At 43.0% G+C, this 27,093-nt stretch overlaps 1 protein-coding gene across 2 annotated transcripts in view; it reads right to left on the reverse strand.

The window, feature by feature from the left end:
• DNAH7 (dynein axonemal heavy chain 7) overlaps positions 1–27,093 on the reverse strand; it is a 918,640-nt gene that overhangs the window by 830,275 nt on the left and 61,272 nt on the right. The window contains exons 2-3 of one of the 2 annotated variants that reach the window (XM_083153497.1): positions 25,255–25,360; positions 10,033–10,213 (exon numbers count right to left, since the gene is read on the reverse strand). In XM_083153497.1, coding sequence (XP_083009623.1) covers positions 10,033–10,213; positions 25,255–25,360 — 287 coding nt within the window. The remainder of the gene's footprint in view (positions 1–10,032; positions 10,214–25,254; positions 25,361–27,093) is intronic. The other variant, XM_083153498.1, reaches the window with a different exon arrangement.

Here is a 27,093-nt window from a genome sequence, read left to right on the forward strand (position 1 = left end):
CTGAAGTTGCGGAATCCGCTGAATTCTGACGATCTGTTCTCTCCAGCATAGGTGAGGAGCCACAGTGCTCCAAAGTAGTATGGCATGTTAATCATCGCCGGTATCTGTGCATTGGAGCTACCTCCTCCAGCTGTATCTCTTTGGTCCGTGCCCCGTATGGCTTGCGGGTTTACTTGAGCTTCCTCTTGCGACATCTTGAATGATGCTGGGTTGGGTTTTCTCAGCTTTTAGTGTACGTATCCTGTTCGTCAGATGCCAAATGTGATAACCACAGGTGTACGTTAGTTGTGCTCTCTTACCGGTGTTGCCACTTGGAGGCTGCTGCTTCTTCTTCTTGGGGAAGAATTGAAGGCGGGAAACTGGATATTGCTCAAAAGGGTTAACACTTTATTTCCACCATGCTAAACAACCAATTGTTTAAATATCAGTAATTAATACACAATAACAGTTGAATAATGTATCACATCCACTATCTAACTACGATCACAGGGATCGCTATGTCCCCTTTTCTTACAAAACACGGGTTAAACAAATAATCAATGCCGTTCACTTCTTGCTAATGTTAACTGCACTACTGTCAAGGAGGTATTCTCAATTGAATATAACCTTGGGCATCATATTCACATAAATCAAAACAACACAGATAATTATTATTTCATAGACAAAGATAACCAGAGAAATGTCATTGCATGCATAAGAATAAACAGAGAATTATTATTGCGCAATAATACATATTGTATAGTGCACTGGTTGTACCTGGATGATATCACTATTAGTCTTTATAGAATCCTTGGAGAGGAAATTTCAATCACCCCTTAAAAGTCTAGAGCCTATCACAGAGATCTCAAAGGGTCAGTTCCTGCTTTGGACTATAAACTTGTACTGAATATTTGTAATCCACTGGGTTTTGGCCATAATTAGTGAGATATTAAATGTCTTTCCTGCAGCAGTCATTTGTTTAAGAGAATCCGACTTTAAGAGATTAAAAACAAACCAATACAGTAGGATATTGGTTAACTCAGCTGCCTCCTATAAGTTGTAACAACATGGGCCAATGATACTTCCATCCTCTGCCACTGAGCAATTCTGGAGTTATTCAATACAGTCTATCAACATGACAGTCTTTCTTGGTGTGGCTGGTTAGATTTGGGAGAGGGCACTTGAAGATGAATTCTGTTTGCCTAGCTTCATAATGTATCCATTTACACAAACTTACATGAGATCCCAGTATAACCTGCTGTTCCAATATTTCCCCACTGTTCTCTGCTCTCCACATGCTCAGCAACTTCCTAGTTTCTTTCTCTGTCCTGCAACTTTATTTAACAAAATGCAAAAAGCACAGTTTGGCTGGGATAGTCCATTCCCTCCATCCTGGAGGGGTATTTACCTTTTAACAGAGTCCAGTCTCATTCAAAAAGGCAATTTAATGTATGCATACATACAGATGGGTCTTTTGCCATCCTTGCTGGCGGGTCGCCAGAACGTACGCGCTGGCGACCCGCCAGCAGCCTCGCCAGCGAGGAGACTGAGACGCGCGTGCGTCTCACGCGCACGCGCGTCTCAGTCTCCGGCGCTAGCGCGACGGAAACCCTGTCCGTCTCCGCCTCAGGGAGACGGACAGGGCTAGGGGGGTTAGTGGGGGGTGCGGGCAGGCGGCGGGGACCCCGGGTTACCGCCGGCAAGCCGGCGGGGACCCGGGGGAACGCATCGAAGCGCCGTCGGAAGGGGACGCGCGCGCCTCTCGTGCGCGCGCGTCCGCTTCTCACCGTCGCCATGGCGCTGGCGGGGGATGGCGGCTGGCGACGCCAGCGCCATCCCCTGCAAAGATGGGACAAGACCCATCTGTATATCGCATTCTCACCACAGAAAATCACTTCAGGGTGAATTTATGACAAGATCTGACAGGGGACGAGAATGACATGGAGCAGGAAGGGTAAAATTGCATTGCATTGCATGCTACTATAATGTAATGCGATGCGATTTCACTAAGTTAACGCACGTAAGAAAACTGGGCGCCATGATAATACACAAGAACCAATATTATATGTCTTAACAGCAGTTTTTAGTCACACTTAGGGACATAGTTAGTACTGTCCATTAATTAAGGGGTATAATTCATATAATCCCACAGTCAACATTTTCAAAGTAATATATTAGAGCTAACGGTACTTATGTAATATCTGGGCTCCCTTTTTTCTTGTGAGACCGCGTCCGCTCGCCACGCTTCAGGCACGGTGGCTCGCTGCGCTCGCCACACTATATAAAATCATCTCCATGCGTAGTTGGATAGTATGGGTATGAAAAAATGGGGTGCATTTGACATGGGAGCCCAGATAATACATAAGTACCGAGCTAACAGACATTCAGACTAGACACATGCAAACACAGGTGTTTCTTACAACAGCTTTCTTTTTTTTCTTTTTTTTTTGGGGGGGGGGGGGGGGGGGGGAGTGTGATTCAGTTTATCCTTGTACCTATTCCCGGCCCTTATTTTTGAGACTTGAAGCGTTTATTTGCAGTTTTATGTGGCTTATTCAACACTTTATGAACATATATCCAAATATCCATTATTTGGAATGCTTTGGAATTCTTTATTAACTAGGTAATTTCTATTTTATATGTTGGTTCGATTACTGAGATCACAGGGTTATTTTTACATTATTACACACATTTTGCATACGGTACATACTCAATTTTCTGCATTGTGATATATGGTGTCAAATACAAATAAAAGATGGAGACAGCGCTGTGCAAAATCACTTCCTAATTTATTAAAATATAAACATAGAAATTTAAAAATATATGACTAAAAATAAACATAAACAATATTAGCAGCTACCAGTAATATGATAAATGACACAAAAGATCTGAAGTCCCCTTCAGCTGGTTAGTATATCGTTATTAGTTGCATGCATGCATAGATATTTAGAGGATTCAGTTCTCTTCAGTGATCACATATAACTTTGTTAGATGGTTAGTAACTTGATAGTAAATACAGTCCAGTCCCACCTATGTGCACATGGTAAAATGAATGTAATACTTATAGCGTTCCAGACGCAGGGTGGGGGGAGGGCTGTCAGACCCCGGTATCACTCTCCGACCGCTGGTGCTTTCCAAATATATGCGATCTTGTCAAAGAAGGTCCACCGGTTCTGTCGATAGCTGCCAAGCAGAAAAGTCCCCGTTATTCCCTCTACGCGTTTCTCCGCCCTATTTAGTCTCAGCGGCTTCCTCAGGAGGTATGAATGGCTCAGTGCCGTCCTGCCTTTTTGTAGCGCCCGCTACTTGGTGCGCAGGCGCTCTGGCGTCTTAGCCGAGCCTCGTTTTCGCACTTCCGGGTGCGTGGCTCTCCGCGTCATCGCGTCTCAGCTAGATCTCGTATTTGGGATATTCCCGGACACTTCCGGGTGCGTGTCACGCTGCGTCATGGCGTCTCAACCATGCCTCGTTTCCAAACAGTATTATTTTCAGATACGCGGCTCTCACGTAACATGGAGCCTCCTTTTATGGATAGCTTGCGTTTCACAGCTATATTGTTATATCCGCCTTTTGCGTTCCATACGGATCATGCTTTGTTATTACAATAATATGAATCTTTCATCAATGGTGCTATGAATTTTATCATAAAAACGACAAGACTTTTTGGCCACCCATATCAGCTATTTTTAGGGGATAATATGTCATTTATCTAATACATTGAAAATTTTGCTTGTGTTAAAAACCTTATTTTTATTATATACATAAATAAGCATTAAATTACACATGATTTCAGCGAGACATGTCTTACACAATTACATATACACAATTTCAAAAAGCAATTGATAATTAATAATTTACAATTGATAGTTAGCACTCAGCAGATGTTTTTATGGGACCATCTTAATTATACTACTGAGATGAGAAATATTGCGCACATTATCTATAGGCAAATATTAAATTCTCGTGGTGTGTACACATTATTTTTAATTCAACATTTAAATATTTAGGGAAGGCGAAGTACAACATTATAATATTTTTTACAATAATTCATATATAAACAAAAAATAAATTAAATATATAGATGTATATAATATTTTAATTTATATCCTCCCACCTCCCCATCTAGACCCACCCCTATTACACACCCTAATGGTGCGTTTCCCAGCCACATTATTTTATAACCCTCCCACCCACCCTCCCCCCACCCCACAAGTCCTAGGTATGCATCTTGATCTAGATTTAATTTTAATTTATTTTATTTTGAGAGGAAAATAGCACACTGAATTTGTGATTAACCATTTGTAAGGTGGAGGTGGTGTTGTCCTCCACAGACACCAGAGCCGCGTATCTGAAAATAACACTGTTTGGAAACGAGGCATGGTTGAGACGCCATGACGCAGCGTGACACGCACCCGGAAGTGTCCGGGAATATCCCAAATACGAGATCTAGCTGAAACGCGATGACGCGGAGAGCCACGCACCCGGAAGTGCGAAAACGAGGCTCGGCTAAGACGCCAGAGCGCCTGCGCACCAAGTAGCGGGCGCTACAAAAAGGCAGGACGGCACTGAGCCATTCATACCTCCTGAGGAAGCCGCTGAGACTAAATAAGGCGGAGAAACGCGTAGAGGGAATAACGGGGACTTTTCTGCTTGGCAGCTATCGACAGAACCGGTGGACCTTCTTTGACAAGATCGCATATATTTGGAAAGCACCAGCGGTCGGAGAGTGATACCGGGGTCTGACAGCCCTCCCCCCACCCTGCGTCTGGAACGCTATAAGTATTACATTCATTTTACCATGTGCACATAGGTGGGACTGGACTGTATTTACTATCAAGTTACTAACCATCTAACAAAGTTATATGTGATCACTGAAGAGAACTGAATCCTCTAAATATCTATGCATGCATGCAACTAATAACGATATACTAACCAGCTGAAGGGGACTTCAGATCTTTTGTGTCATTTATCATATTACTGGTAGCTGCTAATATTGTTTATGTTTATTTTTAGTCATATATTTTTAAATTTCTATGTTTATATTTTAATAAATTAGGAAGTGATTTTGCACAGCGCTGTCTCCATCTTTTATTTGTATTTGTTTCCAATTTCTAAGGGGTCTGGTATTCCCCTTAATTAGAAACAGCTGCAGTGCATAATCCCACAATCTGCGCTCAGAACCCATCCTTTGTTTTGCTCTTGTCTGATATATGGTGTGTTTAGAGCATGGTTTCTCAAACTATTTTGTTCTTAGACCGAATCAGACCAAGAAATTATTATAGGACCCTAGCAAGTTCCTGCAGCATGGCCGCCATTTTTGATCAACAGACCACACATGCACAGTAGCATTGCAGAGGTGCAAAACAAGTGAAGTGACCACTAATGTAACTGGGGGGCATGGAGGGTAACAGGGGATGGAAGGTGAAGGCCGTGGATGAGTTTTCCCAAATATCCCCCTCCACAGACAAATACTATAAAGTCTTTGCTCAGGGTTCCGTTCCTTCCCCACTCATGATCCCCTACTGTTGCTTTCCAGAACCACTCCTCCTGGTGTCTGTGGAGGACAACACCACCTCCACCTTACAAATGGTTAATCACAAATTCAGTGTGCTGGTTATTAAGAGCTGAGATTAAATTATAGACAAAAAACTCTAACAGTTCTGCTAGATCACACTTAGACAGAATGGCAGTACAATTAAACTGTCGTATTGGGGGTAGAAATGCGCACTCCGTGAACTCTAATGCGTGTGGTAACTTGTTTGTACCAAAGTGTAGGCGAGCTAAAAATATACTATAAGGCTGATGTGGTGAAAATAAAAGCTCTTTATTGTTACTGGTGCAATTAAGATAAAAAGTCTCTTAATTAAGGGCGGTAGGCCTGGAGGTGGGTGTCACTGGGGCCAGAGGTCTACTGCGGATAACACTACTGTCTTCCACAGGCTCTGGTGTGCGTGTCAACCTCCCCGTGACGACCTGGGTGGGGTAGTGGACCAGTGGGAACTCTGTGCGGGTGGGGGGCACTGGGGTCCCGCTGGTGTGGGATAGTGTGGAAGTCTGTTGTGAACACTTGATGTGTGGGGTGGAACCCTTGAACTGGGGGTTCGCTGGCTTGAGTCACAGTCCGTGCAGTGTTCACTTTCCTGGTGGTCAAAGTAAGTGCTGGGTGGTACCGGGGGCTGGCGTCCCTAACCCTCCGGTGGTGCACCTTGACACTTACCCGATACCTGGTGGTCGCTGCGGCGAAGGAGATCTCTGCCCGACGTCCTCTTCAGTCTTCACCGGCGCCCGCACTTCCCACGGTGCTGCCGGCTGCAGGTCCACACCGCTACTACAGCCGTTCCTTCCTCTTCCGGGTTCGGCTGGCTTGCCTCACCCGGGGTGTTAGGGCGGCTGGAGTGGCGTGCGCTCGACTCCTACAGGAGGAGACTTGTGTGTGCTTGTGGGGTGCAGGACTGGCGTCCTGGGGACCTACGCGTTTCGGCACCACGTGCCTTTCTCAAGGAATAGCATGTCTGTGTACACTGGCCTCCTTATATGGCCGTTTAGGGTTGGTCGGATGACGTCATCGGGGGAGTGTCCGGAGCGGAGCTACCGTATTGGTGTGGATGATAGGGGGCAGGTTGACCGTCAGGCTCAGCTGTGTCGAGTCTGATTGGATCTTCTGTAGTTCCTAATGTTGGTACTATGCGTTGTGATTGTTGACACATGTTGTGTCGACCCTGTCCTGGTGTTCCCGCTGATGGCTCCTTATGTATGGAATTTGCTTCTGAAAGTGCCATGTGTAATGGGTACGCTCAGGCATCTTATGGGGAAAGCGTGCTGTGCGTGTTGACACTCTGTTGTGTCGATTGTTAAATGCTGTGGGTATTGTTGACTATGTCAATCAGTGGGAATTTCCGTGACATGGTGGGGGTGGTCCTATCAGTTGCTGTATATCTTCTGTTGGCCTATCAGTATGATTGATAATAAAATAGGGTATGTAGAGCTGGGTGGGTTGGGTGGGTTGATTATTGCAGAAAATGGCTGTGTGTGGGCACCTTTGTGCCTGTGGACCGGTTAGACTATTTCACTGATATTAAATTCTACATTATGTCCTTTCGGTTGCATGGTCTGAAGCATGTATATCCATTTAAGCTCCTCCTTGTTTATTTTTTTGTTGTAGTCCCCCCTCTCCAGTTCGGTTGAACTTGGGTAATGGCTGTAAATGACATGAGTGCCGGGTTGCTCCCGTGTGTTTCTTTAAAATGTTTGGATAGGCTGTGTATTTCTAGTCCTATCTTGATGTTACGTATATGTTCATACATTCTTGTCTTGACTGGCCTAGTGGTCCTCCCAACATACTGTTTCCCACATGGGCACGATATGACATAGACTACCCCTTTGGTATGACATGTGATTTCTTCTTTGATCTTGTATGTGTGCCCAGTCGTGTGTGATGTTATGTCAAGACAAGAATGTATGAACACATACGTAACATCAAGATAGGACTAGAAATACACAGCCTATCCAAACATTTTAAAGAAGCACACGGCAGCAACCCGGCACTCATGTCATTTACAGCCATTACCCAAGTTCAACCGAGGGGGGGACTACAACAAAAAAATAAACAAGGAGGAGCTTAAATGGATATACATGCTTCAGACCATGCAACCAAAAGGACATAATGTAGAATTTAATATCAGTGAAATAGTCTAACCGGTCCACAGGCACAAAGGTTCCCACACACAGCCATTTTCTGCAATAATCAACCCACCCAGCTCTACATGCCCTATTTTATTAAACATCATACTGATAGGCCAACAGAAGATATACAGCAACTGATAGGACCACCCCCACCATGTCACGGAAATTCCCACTGATTGACATAGTCAACAATACTCACAGCATTTAACAGTCGACACAACAGAGTGTCAACACGCACAGCACACTTTCCCCATAAGATGCCTGGGCGTACCCATTACACATGGCACTTCCAGAAGCAAATTCCATACATAAGGAGCCATCAGCGGGAACACCAGGACAGGGTCGACACAACATGTGTCAACAATCACAACGCATAGTACCAACATTAGGAACTACAGAAGATCCAATCAGACTTGACACAGCTGAGCCTGACGGTCAACCTGCCCCCTATCATCCACACCAATACGGTAGCTCCGGACACTCCCCCGATGACGTCATCCGACCAACCCTAAACGGCCATTTAAGGAGGCCAGTGTACACAGACATGATATTCCTTGAGAAAGGCACGTGGTGCCGAAACGCGTAGGACCCCAGGACGCCAGTCCTGCACCCCACAAGCACACACAAGTCTCCTCCTGAAGGAGTCGAGCGCACGCTGCTCCAGCCGCCCTAACACCCCGGGTGACGCAAGCCAGCCGAACCCGGAAGGGGAAGGAACGGCTGTAGTAGCGGTGTGGACCTGCAGCCGGCAGCACCGTGGGAAGTGCAGACGCCGGTGAAGACTGAAGAGGACGTCGGGCAGAGATCTCCTTCGCCGCAGCGACCACCAGGTATCGGGTAAGTGTCCAGGTGCACCACCGGAGGGTTAGGGACGCCAGCCCCCGGTACCACCCAGCACTTACTTTGACCACCAGGAAAGTGAACACTGCACGGACTGTGACTCCAGCCAGCGAACCCCCAGTTCAAGGGTTCCACCCCACACATCAAGTGTTCACAACAGACTTCCACACTATCCCCCACCAGCGGGACCCCAGTGCCCCCCACCCGCACAGAGTTCCCACTGGTCCACTACCCCACCCAGGTCGACACAGGGAGGTTGACACGCACACCAGAGCCTGTGAAAGACACAGTAGTGAGATCCGCAGTAGACCTCTGGCCCCAGCGACACCCACCCCCAGGCCTACCGCCCTTAATTAAGAGACGTTTTATCTTAATTGCACCAGTAACAATAAAGAGCTTTTATTTTCACCACATCAGCCTTATAGTATATTTTTAGCTCGCCTACACTTTGGTACAAACAAGTTACCACACGCATTAGAGTTCACAGAGTGCGCATTTCTACCCCCAATACGACATATGTTACCAGGTCTTTGGACAAGACCCAGATTTGCTGCACCGAATAACAAACCTCGAAGGGAGAGCGCAATACTGAAACCAACATCAACATAGTACAATTAAACTATTAAATAACATTTAGTAAAATGATGATGCATCTATGTCTAAGCATGATCAAGCTGCAGCAATATTGTTTATTTTCAATAATGGGCACTATTTTGTGGCATACTGTGTAAATGAGTGGTACTATTGTGTAACCTAATGTGTATAGGGAGTACTACCGTTTGTCAAAATGTGAATAACCAGGACTACTATGTGGCATATTGTGTGTAAGGATCTCTACTGTATGGTGTAAGATGTGTAAGGGGTACTACTGTGTGGCGTAATGTGTGTAAGGAATATTACTGTGTTGGGTAATGTGCGCAGATGTATCCCTATACATCTGTATGCATCACAGCAGGGACATCGTGGCATAGTGGGGCATGTTTGTACATACATTCCTGCTATGCCATAGATTTGAATGGGACCCACCTTAACACTATATTTCCTCCCCTTATAAAACACACCCTCAATAGTAACCCCTTTGAGTGTCAAGTGAATTTGTCAAAATAGGTGTAATTGCCAAGCAAATAGTTTAATTTATCATATTGACCTGTAATGTATACCTTATATAGGAAATATATATATATATATATATTTTTTTTTTTACACAAACATTTTTATTTGAAGTTATATATTAAATGTGATCGACGCTAGCATTTTTAGTGGATATTTAGAACATCTCTCACAGAGATGTTGGCACTCAAAGGGTCGAAAACTACACAAGTATGTTTAACTTGTATTTAAGACATCTACACTTAGTTACCTCTAAATACACTTAACTTTATTCCATTTTTTAATTAGACATTTACTGAGATTGTGTTTGTACATGATAAAAGTAAAAGTAAAAAGATGAAAGTTGTCTCATTAACTAAAGCTTTAATAGTCGACTCTATATGATTTAAAATCACTAATTAAAATAAATAAGTAACTTACATTAGAATAGCAACGAGAGCACTTCTGAACTGTTCTCTGTCTTTCTTTGGGTGTGAATAACTACTATGTGTAATTACAGAGGAAGGTCCAGCTGAGAAGTGGTCAAATTTTGACAATCTAGCCTTTGGAAAGCCGGAGTTCTGGATTTTGCTTTTCTTTTGTTGTGGGATGACAAAAAGTCCTAAAACATAAATCACATGAATTGAATAAATAGTACACATGTCCCAATACATAAAAAGTACAGTAAATCATAGTTGCACATCACTGCATTGCTCTCCTCTCCTCATGAGTAAATTAATGTAACTGTAATGGATAAGAATGAAGCATGCATAATGTTATTGGGAGGGAGAATGTGAGAGGATGAAAGAAATGGAAAGGATATGGTTAACAGCGAATCATGATGTACAGTAATATCAAATTGAAAAAAAATTTATAGACAAAAACATTTGGGGGAAGGGCAGGAGGGCATAAAAAATCCCTTGTGTGTTGGAGTCTGGACCTTGATAAAGGTTAAAATGGTAAACCTTAACTACAGTACCTTGTAAACACAAGGTAGTTAGGCAGCATTCTAGATGGCATCAATACACATACACATACATTGCTGAGTTTCCCATATCTAAAATGCTTGGAACCCTAGTCTAAACACAAAATTAATTTATGTTTTATTTACAGTGTTAGGAACCATTAGTATGGTTCTGTTCTGTTTTGTGTTCTGTTTAGTTTGTGTTTGGCATTTGACTCTTTGGTGGCCTCCGGTGGTCAGTCTGTGCCATTGCAGCTCAAATCTTCTGGAGACTTGATTTATTCACAAGGCTATTTGATAATGAACTCATTATTCCTGCTGGCAGGTTGGCTGGAGATGACACAGGTGTGCTAAGCACCTGAGTCCTTCTTAAGGCATTCTCCCCAGCAATGCAGAGCCGGTGATAGCTTCCGTTTTCCTGGTTTGCAATTTCCTGGTCTGGATGGTCTTGTTCTGTTAAGTCTATTGTCCTGCTGCAGTCTGGGTCCAGTCATCCTGTGCCTTATGCAGGATTCTTCCTGGGACGTGCTGCTGCTACCTTTCCTGCATGAGCCTGCTGACTCCCAAGTATCTGGGAACCACTACCTTCCATCTTATGCCCGGTGTTGTGAGTAGTCTTAGGCTACGGTTAGGTTGCACTGTGGTGCATGTCAGTTGCCTAAGAGGAGGTTGGGCAATATTCCTCCATTTTATTTATGTGGGTTGTTCCCATTTAAGTTGTGCTAGGAACAACTTGTCTGTGTGTGACGAGGTCGCCTGGTGTCTGGTTGCGACAGGGTCGCTTGACTGTTGTTTTGGTTGCGACAGAGTCGCAGTATTATCATTATTATTTTCCATACTTGTGTCATTTCAGGGACTTGTACTTCTGCATTATCCTCTTTAGTCTGGGTTATTAGTTTAGTCAGATTGTCCTCTTGGACCTATCCTTGATGGTCGTCATGGACTTGTCCCCACCTAACACCTGGCTGCACCGGAGCTTGGGCGGGCCTAACTCGCCCTTTCAGCCGTGGTGGCTACATGCGAAGCCTAGCATCCCACAGTCCATGACCACCTGTCAGGGAGGGCCAATAGAGTGAGGTTAGAGGCAGCACCACCATACAGTCTGGGAGACGTCCAGTTACCTCAGTTACTCCCCAGATCGTAACATACAGCTTATGGACATAGGACCTTTTTCAGCTCCAATCGCTCCCCTGCATGTTATTCTGTGGATATTGCTGCCTAACCTGCTAGCTAAGATATACACAGGAGTCTCTAACACCGGTAGGAGGTGCGAGGGAATGGTCGGTACTATTACATACATTTGTTGGGAGTGTCTGCATCTCCAGCCCTTCTGGCTCTTGAGTCTGTTGTGTACACCCTGCTCCTGCTCAAGATTTTACTCTGACATATTCTCAGGGCCTCAAAGGCAGTGTTTTGGAAATCTGCGGTGGTTCTCAGCATGTAGGTGGTTAATAACTCAGGTGTGCAGCTGAAGTCTGAGCAGTATAATGTAACAGAAGATAAGCATTTTATGGAGCTTGCGAATTCACCTGCCATTGGTTAAGGTTCCATGGTTTAATATTGAGTTACATCCAAGAAGGAGTGGCGTGCTTAGAAGGTGAGTTACATTGTGAAATTAATCTGAGGGCATTGTTTATTCTCTGTGTTTAAATTTGTGTGTGTGTGTGTGGGGGGATCTGCTCTTACCTTTTTTCTCTTGATAGAACTAGTAGGTGGGGTAAATTTCGCAGGTGTGTAGTGATTAGCCTGAACAGTATATCACAGCACAAAGGAGTGTGGATGTGGTTAATTACTCAGGAGTGCAGCTGAAGTCTGAGCAGTATATTCTAGCATGAGGTAAGCAAATTTCTTGAGCTTGCAAATTCATCTGCCATTGTTAAAGTGTGGAGTTACGTCCAAGAAAGGGTTAAACCGATTTGCAAGAGTTCCTGCTACTGTATTTCTGTTTTCATTTGTTGTTCTTTTATCTTTGCTAGAAGGGGTGCCGGACGCCTCACCGACAGTCGGGATTCCAACAGTCATTACTCAGATGTCAGAATCCTGACTGCTCCCTCGTGGGGGTCCACGACCCCCATAGAGGGAGAATAAAATAGGTGGTGAGCGCAGCTCACCACCATGCCAGCAGCATGGCAAGTGCAGCGAGCCCGCAAGGGGATTCACTGCGCCCCCCCCCCCCCCCGCTGTGCAGTCGGGATTCCGACTTCGGCCTAATGACTGTCGGAATCCCGACTGTCGGTGTGTTATACCACACCCGCTAGAGGCCCAGGTACCTTCTTCTTTGTGTCTTATTTTTGATTGATTTTGGGGTAGTTGATTGTTTTAGGAGTATTAGAAAGATGAAATTGGTAGTGTACAGTGATAGATGATAGCTGATTTTTCCTTTTCAGTGTTGGTACTAGTATCTGTATAGGTATAGGGGTTCAGTAACCCGCATAAGTTCTCTTCCCTTCAATACCTTTAATATCCAAACCGTAACCTGAGGGGTTCTGAATAGGGTCAAATTCTTATAGGTCCCCTTTAGGTATAATTAGTAACCGGATAGTATCCCCATAGTATAGAATATAGCATCTGTGGTAGATTCCCTGCCCCCATTATTTCCCTTTAAAAATCTAAATAAATTGGGTTTAGAGGTTTCACCCTAGAATGACCATTAGTGGGGTTGGCAATCTCACTTAGTGCGTATCTTGCCAGATGTATGCACACTTGAATCAGAAGATCCAGGGTGAATACATTTGTGTGAAGTGCATGAAGATGGTTGCTTTGGAAAAACAGAGGGTATTAGAAATAGATAAGGTGGGTGAGCCAGCTAGCTGGGTCCCAGTCAGTAGGGGTAAGGTTAGGCCTTGCAGTTTACGGCAAGCAGCCCCCAAAAGGAGCGCCCGATTAAATACCAGATACCAAATTAAACAGTATTATGTATGTGGTTTGAGTACCTACATCTGACTGCTACTTTAATAAAGGAAACAATTAATTTCATACCTATACCTCAAGTACATAGCCTCTCTTTTTCAGAAAAGACAGGGAAAATAGGAGGGAAGGGAGCTTATGTAGGTACAAACTTGAAACCATGTGGGAAGGAAATGACCTCAGGGTAGCTTAGGATAATGTGGGCAGTGATAACTGACAATAAAAAAAAAATCAAATAAACTTTTAATAGGGGTATGTAACCACCTAACATTAATGAAAGGGGTGAAGGACTACCTTTCTACCAAATCAAAAATTTGGTAGATCAGGGGCAGGTATTAATTATGGGGGATTTTAACGTTCCAGACATCGACTGGACTAATGAAATCAGCATGCCAGCTAAAAGCGGTGGGTTCCTAAACTTACTCAAGGATCAGTTTATCACCCAATCAGTTGAAGCACAGGGCATTATTGGATTTAGTGTTAACAATTAATATAGATTTAGTTCCAAATACCAAAGTAATAGAACATCTGGGAAACAGTAACCAAAACATGGTCTCACTGGAAATCAACTTCTGTAAAAAACAACATATGTGACCAGCAGTGGCGTAACTAACAATTTTGCTCCCCTCTGCCCCCAAAAAAATTTGGCGCCCCCCCCCCCTAAATGCCAGCAGGCATCAGGATCGAGCGGAGTAGGCTGGATGCTGACACGTGTGACACACACATGGAAGCTGGCGGGGGATAATAGCCGGCAGAGGTGAGCGATGGGGCTTGGCGATCTCTCTTCTCCCCCCTGCTTACCATGTCCTGACAGCTCCTGCCCCCGTTTTCCACCAGCCACGCTGTTCCTGGCCATAGTGATCAGACAGCCTATCTGATCACTGTGGCCAGGAGCGGCGAGGCAGGCAGAAAACCTGTCTCAGCTGGCCCGCTAACTGCCATCCCTGTCTGCCGTACACAGCACTGTACATTCGCCGCCTGGCTACAGGGAACCCGGAAATACACAGCCCGGAAATACACAGAAGTGTGCAAGCCGGAAGGGCAGCGGGCATGGTGGAAGGGGGAGCACTCTCTGGCTGTCTTTGTGAGGAAGCTCAGTGACCCTGTCACTGCGTCCTCACACAGGCAGCCAGAGAGCGGTCTGCTGTCCACCATGCCCGTGCCCTTGGGCTACATTAGAACATTGTGAACCTGCACCCCGGTGGTGCCTCCCCCCCTCCTTTATCGCTGGGGCTGCGGAGCCCAAATTATGCCGCTGGGGACCAGCTAATATATTACATTTTAGGGAAGCAAACTTATTACAATTATTCAGGGACTTTTTAAAAGAAAAATGAGTGGGAAGTGTTATTTGAGGGGAAAAATGCAGAGAAAATATGGGAAACCCTAAAAAATATATCCCAAAAGGCAATAAGGGTAAAATCAAAAAAGTAAGGACAGCAGTAAACAATGAGACAAGAGCATTTAATTTTAAAGGCTAATGAGAATGAGGAGGCGTCCAATAAGTACAAAGTAGTAAATATATTTGTGAAGGGGTAATCACCTTACGTAAGTACCTAAAAGGGAAAATGAAGAGCGAAAAGGTTGCCTGCGCCCCAGATGATGACCCCATAGTGTTAGGGACCTGCTCGACAAGAGGTGACCTGGACGATTGATGGGCAGGCCAATATTACTGGTCAATGATATACGAACAAGCTCTTATGATACTGTATATTATACTGTTATGTAATGATCGCATAGTGCATTTGCATCTCCTCTGTCTCTGTGCATACCACTTTATTCTCAGTAGATGGCACCTTTCATTACTGAGGGTGTGCAATTTAGAGCCATTTCCCTACTATGTATATGCACTCGAAAAAGAAAAAAAGATTGTTTATAATAAAAAGTAACTTTTAATGTTTATCTCTTAAAATGGCGACATATAAAACACAACATACATGGGTAGAAAATGGGGTAAGGATAAAAAGGAAAAGATTTTTCCTGCTTAGTGAACCCCAATATCCCTTAATTCACTAATCAATGTGTACCGATTGGATTTATGCACATTCCATATCCTTTATTATGGTTATTCTCACTGTGGAGTTGATACGTGTAAGCACTTTTATCACAATCCTCAATAGTCTACAGAGTATATCTCTGTTATGTGAATCCCCTTGAAGTTTGATCTCATGTGATTGGAATCGTCTTTAATTGAAATCTCCTGGTGTGTACCCAGAGTTTACAATAAATTGGTTGTACCCTTCATTGTCTGTGGTAATTCTGTAGTGACAGATAGTATTGTCACTACGAGTCTGCAGAAAGGCCTTATATGAATGAGTGAGTCTGGTACAATGTTAGCCAGTGACATATGTCGTTCGAAAAGGCGTTATAGTCAGGTTCAAACTGGTATTGACACACTTTATTGCCGCTCTGTCCGGTAATGGTTTTATACTGTCATACAGATGCGCATTGGTTACAGATCAAAAATTCATCACAGTCGTATCCCTACTAAACGGGTCCCCTCTGATACTATCTTGTGCAGCCTAATGCATCACAAGACATTATTTATTGAAGATCTAAATCAGGGGTGTCAAACTCAAATTCATCGGGGGCCGCATCAGCAGTTTGGTCACCCTCAAAGGGCCGGTTGTATCTGTAGGACTATGTGTCCACTCTTTATTATCATTATTGTCACTGCATTCAATTATTACTGTTTTTTGTAATAATGTAAGTAATAACTAGCAGGGAGATTGGCTGGGGGCCTGGGACAGGGCACAGTGACGTGACGTCAGATTGCCCAGCAGGTGACCTTGGCCTCTGGGTTCGCAGGACTCTCGCTAGAGTTCTGGACTGGTGGTGACAGTGGGACAGATAATGATAATGACCCTGGACACAGGCAGCCGCACTGCAGATTTGTGGGCTCAGGTTGCGGCTGTGTGCTGCTGGCCTGGCTCTCTGCCTGCCCGGCCAAGGACTCTGGACTGGACAGACTGGTCTGGACAACAAGAGACAGCACAACTGTGCCCACCCCACTGCCGAACTTACAGTAAATATACTGAACCAACTGATGGCACTGCTGCACATCACGGCACCACAGGCAGGAGGCAGCTCACCGCCGGGCCGGCGTCCAAGTCCGACAGGCAGCCACAGCAGCATGCACGTCACGGTGTCACTGGCACTGCTGTCAGGAGGGCGTGTGTCACACATGACAGCGCCGTAGTCGCTGCCCGCAGAAGGAGCCGGGGAGGAGTCGGGCACGTCACACAGTGACACTAACAAGTCTGTGTCCACTGTCCTGCCTCCATCCTCCTCCCAGCGAATGTGTCACCCGGCTTCCTCGCGTTGTTAGGTATGTCTCTCAGTCTCGAGTCGTCATGTGAGTGTCACTGAATGTGATGTGACACTCACACTGTGATGGCTTCCCGCAGTAATGTAATCGTGCCAGGCGGGGGTGGCGGCAGCAGCGCAGCCCACATGACGAGGTCTGGCGGGCCGGATTTGGCCCGCGGGCCTTGTGTTTGACACCCATGATCTAAATGATTTAAATGTCGGGAATATGCCTTCTTGTCTGTACCTAGTGTATATGGGTTGGAGATTTAAGTGCACATTGTGCTGTTTAAATATGTGCCCTTTGCCCATTGCATTATTCCTCTTTTTTATGTGTATATAAAATGAATTTATCAATGTTGAGATATCAACTATAGAAGTATTCTGCCATTCTTCTTTTTTGAATGTATATTCTATTTTTATTGGATTTTTTTAGTGAATTTAAAAACAATCTATTTTTATTTTTTTGTATTTAATTGTATTTTGTTTTCAAATGTATTATGTATTTAATGTATTTTATATTGTATTGTATATGTATATTTTGAGACCGCTGTAGGCAAACACTATTGAGGGTAGATTACTCTGTTAAAGATATATGTAGCCCGAAATTTATGTTGCCTGGAAGCCTATAGAGTGCTATTGAGCCGGTTAAATTGATTAATGCCGCACAGCTGTGCACGAGAGACGGGCTATAAGAGAGGTATATGACCAATGCCAGGCCAGCCCTCTGACGAAGTACGTGACTACGAAACGCGTTGTGGCGTGGCCTGGCGTTGGAGTCCTGTCCATCTGATGTGATTGAAGCATTGGCGTTTATGAGTGTAACCACTCCAACTTTTAGTGTGTCTGAGCTAACACTGTGCATGCTGTTGTCCAGTGGTTGTACAACCGCCTGTTGTGGTACGTCATAATTACCCGATTGTATGGAAGACAAAGCTGTTTTTAAGAAATAAATGTATTTTTCATACTGCACTATGGAGCGCTCTCATTTATCTTTCTAGAATTTCTACACCTGTGAATTCAGGTGACTTGGAGCTGCCAGGCTGATTGAAAGACCAAGAGTGCATTTGAATTTACTGTGGATGGATTATCACCCGTTTTTGTGTGCATAATCACACGACTATGGTCTAAAGTTTTTGTTTTGCGCACTTATATTTATTTTGTGTATTTGTTCTGTGAATTCGTTTATAAGTAGCTGCATATAAAACCATTTGAAATGTCAAGATTGTGTGATATAAGAGCTAAAAGAGCACAGCAATGTTTAAATGTGTTTAGCGAGCAAAGTGAGAATGCTATGGAGACAACAGAAATCCTGGAAGATTGTGATGTTTTTTTAGAGCTAGAGAAACTTCTAGTTAAAGAAACACGAGCATGGTGGGAGATCGAAAGTATTGATAATTAAATCAAGAAAAAAATGATCCCCCGTGGTCTAAGATTACTAAAAGAACCGACTTTTGGACAGGATAACAAAAGTTTTATAGAAGAATGGCATAATATCTTAGATGATTGTTCATTAAGTTTGATGAAATTGATAGTTAAAGAGAAAAAAGTTAATTTAAAAGATATAGAGAGTAAAATTGCACTGGCGGAAAATAAGGTGGAGCAACATAAAAACGTGCAAGATGTAAAAGATTTTAAGGTTTATATAGAGGAAAAAATTCCAAAATTGGAGAAAGAAATGATACAGACTAAAGTAAAAAAATGTAAACGTGATAAAGAGGATTACCAGAAAAATACGGTGAGAGAGTGGCTAAAATATAGGAATAATTATACCACTCATTCATTTAACACCAATACAGGTCCACCCAATAGAAACTATAGGGACCAAGGACAGGTGTATAAACCAAGGTCCCGCTTTGACTCTAGAGACAGAGCGTGGAATACAGGGAGAGACCAATGGGAACAGGTTACAAAGAAGAAATCTTGGAGACCTAATTCCTTTCAAAGGAAGGAAGACAATTCCTCAAGCTTACAAAATAGATTTGAACCCCTAAGATCAACAAATATTAACCAGGGGGATGATCATTTTTTAGGGGCACGACCGAAAATAAACAGGTCACAAATAGGAGAGCAAGTAGAACAGCCCTCCCCCCTAAGATGGAGAAAAAGAAACAGGGAAGATGGGGCAAAAGAGGGGGAAAGAATCCCCTTCTTCAAAAGGCGAACCCTGAATTAATAAAACCTGTTACAAAAGGGATCTTTAACTTGTTGTCAGTTATCCTTACAGCCGATCAAGCCTCCCTGTTACAAAAAGGTTTATCTTTCTCACCAGTAACGGGTCTAAATAAATTTGCTTTATACATGGATTTAAATATATATGTAAGAAAAATGACGCTTAAGCGCCATTTTATGAAGAATGAAAAATCTGGGGCAGTCTTAAAAAACTGGGAACAAACGGATAGCAATAAAGAAAATAATGTGTCAGGGTTAAAAAGACCTAGTACCTATTATCCCCTTGAACCCAAAGGAGCAAATTTGGAAATGTTTGCACAACTTACCAAGAAAGAATTTGACAAATTAGATGAAAGTGTACCTTTTTCCCAAAAAAATCTGAGTAGCAAAGAATGCGATCATTGAAAGAACTAACGGAAGATACAAGATTGGTCATAAAACAGGCCGATAAAGGGGGTGGTTTGGTTATTTTAAAGAGAACAGATTATGTAAATGAGATGCTTAGATTACTTGGCGATACAATATCATACAAAAAACTATTAAAAGATCCGACTGAAGTTTTTTTGACTGAGCTTAAAGATCTACTAAGTGAAGGCTTCAAAACTGGCATTATTTGTAAATCTGAATTGGATTACTTATGGAACGAACATCCTAGGTTAGCCATAATATACCAGCTGCCTAAAATACATAAGAACCAAACCACCCCCCCAGGTCGCCCGATCGTGTTGGGGATTGACTCCCTGACAGCGCGGGTGTCAGAATACATTGACTGTAATATTAAAAATGATGTACCTATCTTGGAGTCATATGTAATGTAAAAGACTCAACCACAGTGCTACAATTGGTTGAGAGCTTACAGTGGGAAACTAGTTTTAAATGGTATACAATCGATATTAATTCACTGTGCACGTCCATTCCTGATAAAAAAGGATTGGAATCCATAACATCTGTGTTGTAGAATGACCCCAACATGGAGCCTAATAGAGTCAAGTTCATTACAGAATATTACAATTTGTACTATCTCATAATTATTTTTCTTTCCTTGGTGATTTTTATATTCAGACCCATGGGACGGCGATGGGCACGATTTGTGCCCCGGGGTATGCAAACCTATTATTAGGTGAATGGGAAAAGCAGTTTATATATGCTGATAATCATTTTAGACACTATATAGCGCTATATAAGCGCCATATAGACGATATTTTGGTAATATGGAAGGGTACGGAAGAACAATTTAATGATTTTGTCAAGAGTATACATAACATTGAATATATCTGAGCTTTACGTCTAAATTTGATCCAGTGTCAATAGAATTCTTAGATCTGACACTGACGACTAAGCAAGACTGTCAGATGAGGAGAGTAGATACTTGCACTTTTTTCAAACCCGTTGACAGTAATAATTATCTTGATTTTCAAGTTGCCATTATAAGAATTGAAAAATAAACTTGCCTTTTTCCCAGCTCCTGAGGTTGCGACGCAACTGTAGTTCAGTGCAGAAATTCAACGAACAAGCTGAGATCTATGTGGGTAGGTTTTTGGAGAAGGGTTACCCCTTATATCTCATTAATAGAGCAGTAGATAGAGCAAGAGCACTGGATCGCAGCCAACTCATAAGATATAAAACTAATGAACAGGTGGCACAAGATAATACCCCTTTCTGTCCGTTTGTGACCCAATATAATGTACACAATGGGTTGATAAGAAAAATAGGCATATCATGAAAGCTGATACCATAAAAATCGCCTTTCCCCTAGCCTCTTATCTAGTATTACCATGGATAATCAGAAAATTAACTTCTTAGCCACAAAACCTAACGGCTTTTATACATGTGGTAAATGTAAGATGTGTATCCATGGAAAAAGAGGTACCAAAAATGTTATGAGTGGGGATGGGAAAGTTAAAGAAATTAATAACTGTAACAGTACTTATGGGGTTTATTTATTAAGTTGTGAATGCGGAAATTCTTATGTGGGAAAGACAAAAAGAAACCTGAAGATAAGGATACTTGAACATTATAGAAACATTAAGAATCGTGTGGAAAATCATAGTGTCCCTAGACATTTTAAAGAATGTCAAGGGAGTGACCCAAGAAACACGCGGTTTCTAGGTTTAGAACAAGTTACCTTGGATATCAGAGGGGGAAATAGGGACTCGTTGCTGTTAAAACGCGAGTCATATTGGATTTATACAATGAGAACCCTTCATCCGGATGGTATGAATGAGGGAGTAGAGATTACACCATTTCTACTGTAGGGTCTCCCTCTCCCATTTTATTCCTACCCTCGTAAACGATTTTTCATCAGTTTGAGCGACTTTCCAACATGGGACTTTCCGCATATATTCTTTTTTAATGTAAGGGAAGTGTTTTTTGCCTTGACAAAAAAATTTTTTGCCTTGAAGAAAAGTGGGAATATTGTAAGAAATTGTTGTGGCATAAAATTTAACATACCACATAATTTTTATGAATTTACTATATAACTCTTATGATCTAATAATAGTGTGTTAAATGTAATATTCTGGTATTATATCTATTGACAATTATGTACCGGTCCCATTTTTTGCTGAAATTATCGAATGGTCTGATTAAAAGCTAATGCTAATAAGAAAATTATTGTTCTCTCTCTCTCTCTTTTTCATCCTCTAACCATCTTTTCTATGCACATCATGTTCGGGCAAAACCCATATTGATTTAAAGTGGATGCGGTGATGTGTGGATTCACTAAAATGGACCACAACTGACCGGATGAGTCTAGTATCCAGAAAGAAAATTATTCTAAGAATACCATTGATCGATAGTATCCAGAATACATCTGAGAAACCTTTGAGTCTCGCAAGACATTATTTATTGAAGATCTAAATGATTTGAATGTCCGGAATATGCCTTCTTGTCTGTACCTAGTGTGTATGTGTTGGAGATTTAAGAGCACATCGTGCTGTTTAAATATGTGCCCTTTGCCCATTGCATTATTCCTCTTTTTTATGTGTATATAAAATGAATTTATCGATGTTGAGATATCGACTATAGAAGTATTCTGCCTTTTATTCTTTTTTGAATGTATATTCTTCTTTTTTGAATGTATATTTTTATTGGATTTTTAGTGAATTTAAAAACAATCTATTTTTATTTTTTTGTATTTAATTGTATTTTGTTTTTAAATGTATTATGTATTTAATGTATTTTATATTGTATTGTATATGTATATTTTGAGACCGCTGTAGGCAAACACTATTGAGGGTAGATTACTCTATTAAAGATATATGTAGCCCGAAATTTATGTTGCCTGGAATCCTATAGAGTGCTATTGAGCCGGTTAAATTGATTAATGGCGCACAGCTGTGCACGGGAGACGGGCTATAAGAGAGGTATCTGACGCCAGGCCAGCCCTCTGACAAGTACGTGACTACTGGGGCCCCGAGCTCTGATTGGCTTGTGAGATGTGAGCCGGCATGTCATTTACAATAACACACCACATGCAGATGGACCTGCTCTGAGATACTTTCCCACGGCTCTGCCCGGCTGTCTCCTTTACCAGGGAAGTCCAGGAACAGTGCATTTTCTCCCTCATGGAGAGGGTCAGGTAGGCAAGTATTTGTTACATTATATTAAATGCATTAGCTCTGCGATGTTGTAGATCTGCCATCTGGAAGTTGATAATCTGGTCCCTGGAAGACATTTATTTTAAACTACTGCTAATTTAGGCAGGTAAGTGCATATAAGTGGAAATGCTGGTAAAATGGAAAGGTCTGTACTTTCCCTCATTAAATGCAGGGTCGGATTAAATAGGCACATTTTGTAGTTGAGGGCCAGGGCTTTCCAACGAGCCCAGCCCGCGTCAATAGCCCCCTGGAAACCGGGGATACCGCCAGGCAAACCTGGAACGTTTTCCCCATAGCATAACATGCGACCCGCTAATTCTGACCTCCACCTGGTTCCAACGGCTGCCAGTTCCCCCTCCGGCATCACAGAAGCTCTAGGTTGATCTCAGTCAAACCCAAATAGCTGGGCCTTCAATCTGATACCTGGTCCATATGGGTTCATTGGTTCTAGAGATATTGTGCGTAAACCAATTTTTTTTCCTGAAATTTAATTTCATGGCTGTTCATGTTATTTGAGGACATATTGCTCTGGAACCAAACGGCCCAGTTTGATATGACCAAAATCATTTGAAGCCTACATGTATAGATATAGCTGGTAGTTTAAAGGGGGGCGGGGGTGGTGTTCTTTCCCCCTCACACAAGAAAAGGCAAGGACTAGGCCGGTGGAAAAGTCGCCAGTCTAGGAATGTCCCTACATGATCCTGGGACCATATTCCGGGTAAGTCCATGCATTTTCTGGTGTAAAAGGGGTGTTATTTCAAATAGCTGGGACATGCAGTGCTCTGAATACAGCCGGGCAGCCCCCTGCTCTCTGCCTGGCTGTCAATGGCTGTCATTTCTGCCCGGCGGCGGCTGTACCCCAGTTACCGCGAGTATGTTACCCCTTGGCAATGAGCATGTAATCACACATGGCAACGAGCATGGAACCACTGGCAATGAACATGTAGATAAGCAACACTTATGTAGCATCATTTTTAATAGGCATTATGGTGTTTGGCATAATATGTAATGGAGATTATGGTGTGTGGCTTAAAATGTAATGGGCATTATGGTGTAATTTTTTTTTAAACACTCTTTATTGGTTAAAACATTTAGACATACATGTTGGTTCATATACAACAACATGAGGCAGAAATAAAACCGAAAAAAGAGGAGAACCAGATCTTGTCACAGTACAAATATGCTCCAGACATTTCCAATTAGAAACAGATATGAGGTAGAGAGAGAGGAGAACCCCTTCCGGCAGGGTGGCAAACTGCCCGATGGGGAAGCCTATTGAGGAAGAAAGACCAGAGTTTATTATATGAAGGTAGGGAAAGGAGGGGGGAAGAAGGAAAGAAAGATGAGGAGAAGGAAAAGAGTTAGAGGTAACTAGAGGTGGGGGAGGGGGAGAGGAACTTGTGGAAAGGGTAGGGGGGAGGAGGGGCCTCCACTATTAAAAGTCAAATGGAGGGGGGAGTTCTGCGAGTCTAGCCATGGTGACCAGATCTTGTGAAAGGTTTTTGAGAGAGTGGCGTAAAACCGCTATCATATATTCCATTTTCTATATGTACCATATACGAGAAATTATGGCCTGCATGAGGGGTGGAGTGGGCTTTTTCCAGCCGGCTGCCACCTGGCAAGTCATAGCCGAGGAAATGTGTCTGGTGAGTTCAGGAAGACTTTATGGTGTAAATTTTTAATGCGCGCGTTGGGGCGCAATGCCCCTATTAATGAAGCATTTTGTGCATTTTTGCTCAATCTGTTTGGTATAGTGCAGGTATGTCCAAACTATGGCCCTCCAGGTGTTGTGAAACTACAAGTCCCATCATGCATTGCCACAGTTTTGCTATTAGGGAATGCTAAAACTATGACAAGGCATGCTGGGATGTGTAGTTTCATAACAGCTGGAGGGCCACTGTTTTGACATGAATGCTATAGTGTGTATTTTGGCTTAATCCATGTGGCAAAATGTGAATTTTGCCTTAATCTGTGTGGCATAATGTGTAAGAGGCAAGTACAGTATAAGGGGGTTACTATTGTGTTGCATGATTTGTATAAGGGGTATATGGTGTGGTAAACTTAGGTGACCACAAAGGTGCAGGAATGTTGTCAACCAAGTTTGGCCTTTCAGTATTTTTTTTATGACTGGAGTGCCGCCTCACCCCGCAAGTATCTTAGACCATCCTGCGGGTGCACCTTTGGAGGGCATTTTTCCTATGCCAGCCCCCTGCCTTTTCCAGGCATGTATAATTAGTTGAAAGTATTTACACAAATACAGACACACCCATGAGCAGACCACCCAAACAGAACACTGGTCACGCCACCCGCATTATTAGGTGCTGGCCACAACCGCTATTATTGCACATAATAGGCCCTTGATCATTTTCAGATCCAGGCCCATTTAGACCTTAATCTGGCTCTGAGTAAATGTGTCTATGTGTGTCTGAGATTGCCTTGCTAAATGTGAGCAGGTCTTGTTACAATGGGTTTACTCTTCATTAATGACTTGCTGTTTTTTGTTAATTGATGTATACTTATTTCACAAATTACTGGACTGAGCATAAGCATGTGCAGGATGATTAGGTTTATTTTGGAGGATTTTTTTGTACGGTGTTTTGAAAATAATTAACAGTGTGCTACATAAATAAAACATAACGAGTATTAATCCATGTTAATAATTGATACACATAGATACACTAAAACAATGATTAACCCAATTCATTCTATAGAACTTACTGGGAGTGAATTTGTATGGTTCATGGACATCCTTTGGTTCATCTTCCCTGCTTTCTCTTAGAAGGAAAGTAGATGGTGTCCTCTTCCTCTCAGGTTTTGAGTTCAACTAAAAAAAGTAACACAATGTTAGATGACAAGGTTTGGCCTTTTGCTAGTACACAGTTGAACTTTAGGGATGTTAGGGTCACTTATAAGGTCACATGGCTGTGGTAGGTGGGCCCACAATTTGACTGAATACATCAATTGTACTCCAAATTAAATTGTTCTAGGTAGACACCTATCTTTAGGCATCTACCTAAACCAGGGTTGCCGACTTTTGTAGTCTGTAGGAGAGGAGACTTTCAGCAGCACTTTGGCAGGCATGAGCGTGACCTCATTAATCCAATCGCTGTGTAGGGGCGGGGCTAAAATAATGCAATTATGACACTTTAGCCCCGCCCCCTCCCCGGAGATCAGCAGATCAGGTTATTTAACCACCATGGTCAGGGGGAAGGACGCTGCGATCAGGAGCAGAGTGGGGGTTTTCAGAACCCTCCCGGCCATTCCGGGAGGGTAGGCAACCTTGACCTAGACAGGTTTGTGTGTGTGTGTGGAGCTGTGACATAGACTCCAGTAAATAAATAAAAATGTTCTCCAGGCTGTAATGATGTCTGTAACATCCTGCAATCCCATAAAAATTATCCAGAATGAGTCCTGGGACTGCTCTATAGCAGACACACGCCTGCTGGTGTAGAACTAAAATTCCCAGTGATCTCGACAATTCACGGCCGTCTTCAGCAAAACGGGCCCGACTGCCGAAGTCCGGTCCGTTCTGACGAGCTGCTGCTTCAATGCTGTCATCGGAAATAGCATCGGGGATTGACCTATCTCTTCAACATTGCATCTAAAGTGGCTGTCTAGGTATGAGTGTAAAATGTGGTTGGAATGCTGCAGCTGCAGGAAAATGTGAGATACTGGAATACTGTTTTTCTCAGGGATGTGCATAGCTGAATATTGCGATCATAAATCACAGATAATTGATTTCCTCTCCATAGAGACAATGCTAATTCTATTTCTTTTTGGGTCAAACGATACTGATTGCTCACTAGTGTGTGGGAAGGTTGATCCAGTCGGATGTTGAAGTCCTAAAGGCAATGGATTGGGGAGTAGGTTTCCCGATGATGGTAGGCACCAATGTTCATCTAGATAGAGCCAGGCTGGGTAGATGGAGTCCCAGCCAATCGCGAGGGAGTGTTTGTCCCGATGGATTCAAGTCCAAGGCTGGTTATAAATATATGGTAATTGCAAATTCTCTGGTGTTTTCAAATAGAGTGCTCCTAACACGTTTAATTGTATAGTAGACAACTTTATCAAAGGTAAAGCACTGCATACAGCTCTTCATATTTATACCCTAGACCAGGAAGTACAATCATAAGGGGATTTTTTTAAAGAACTTACTGTTCGAATCCCTTTCTCTGAGTCCTTCCTGGTGACACAGCTTCAACCATGGGATGTAGGAGGGTCACAGCAGGAGCAAGGCACCTATGCTGACTTCTTTGAGAGCAGGCTCCTGCCTTCTGCATCCCAGAGTCCCTCAGTTCAACTTCTAAAGCACACATTACATTACTCAGTACAACGCCTGAACATTTTATAATGCACAATCAACATAACCAATAACATGACAATGCATGAACGGTATACTTACTGAGCGTAAGGGAGGGATCGCTGTGTCACCAGGATGGACTCAGAGAAAGGGATTTGAATGGTAAGTTCTTACAAAAATCCCCTTTTCTCTTTCGTCCATCCTGGTGACACAGCTTCAACCTTGGGATGTTCAAGAGCCGGTCCTTTTGGGAGGAT

Source organism: Crinia signifera, chromosome 7, assembly GCF_055691185.1.
Source record: "Crinia signifera chromosome 7, ASM5569118v1, whole genome shotgun sequence".
NCBI lineage: Eukaryota > Metazoa > Chordata > Amphibia > Anura > Myobatrachidae > Crinia > Crinia signifera.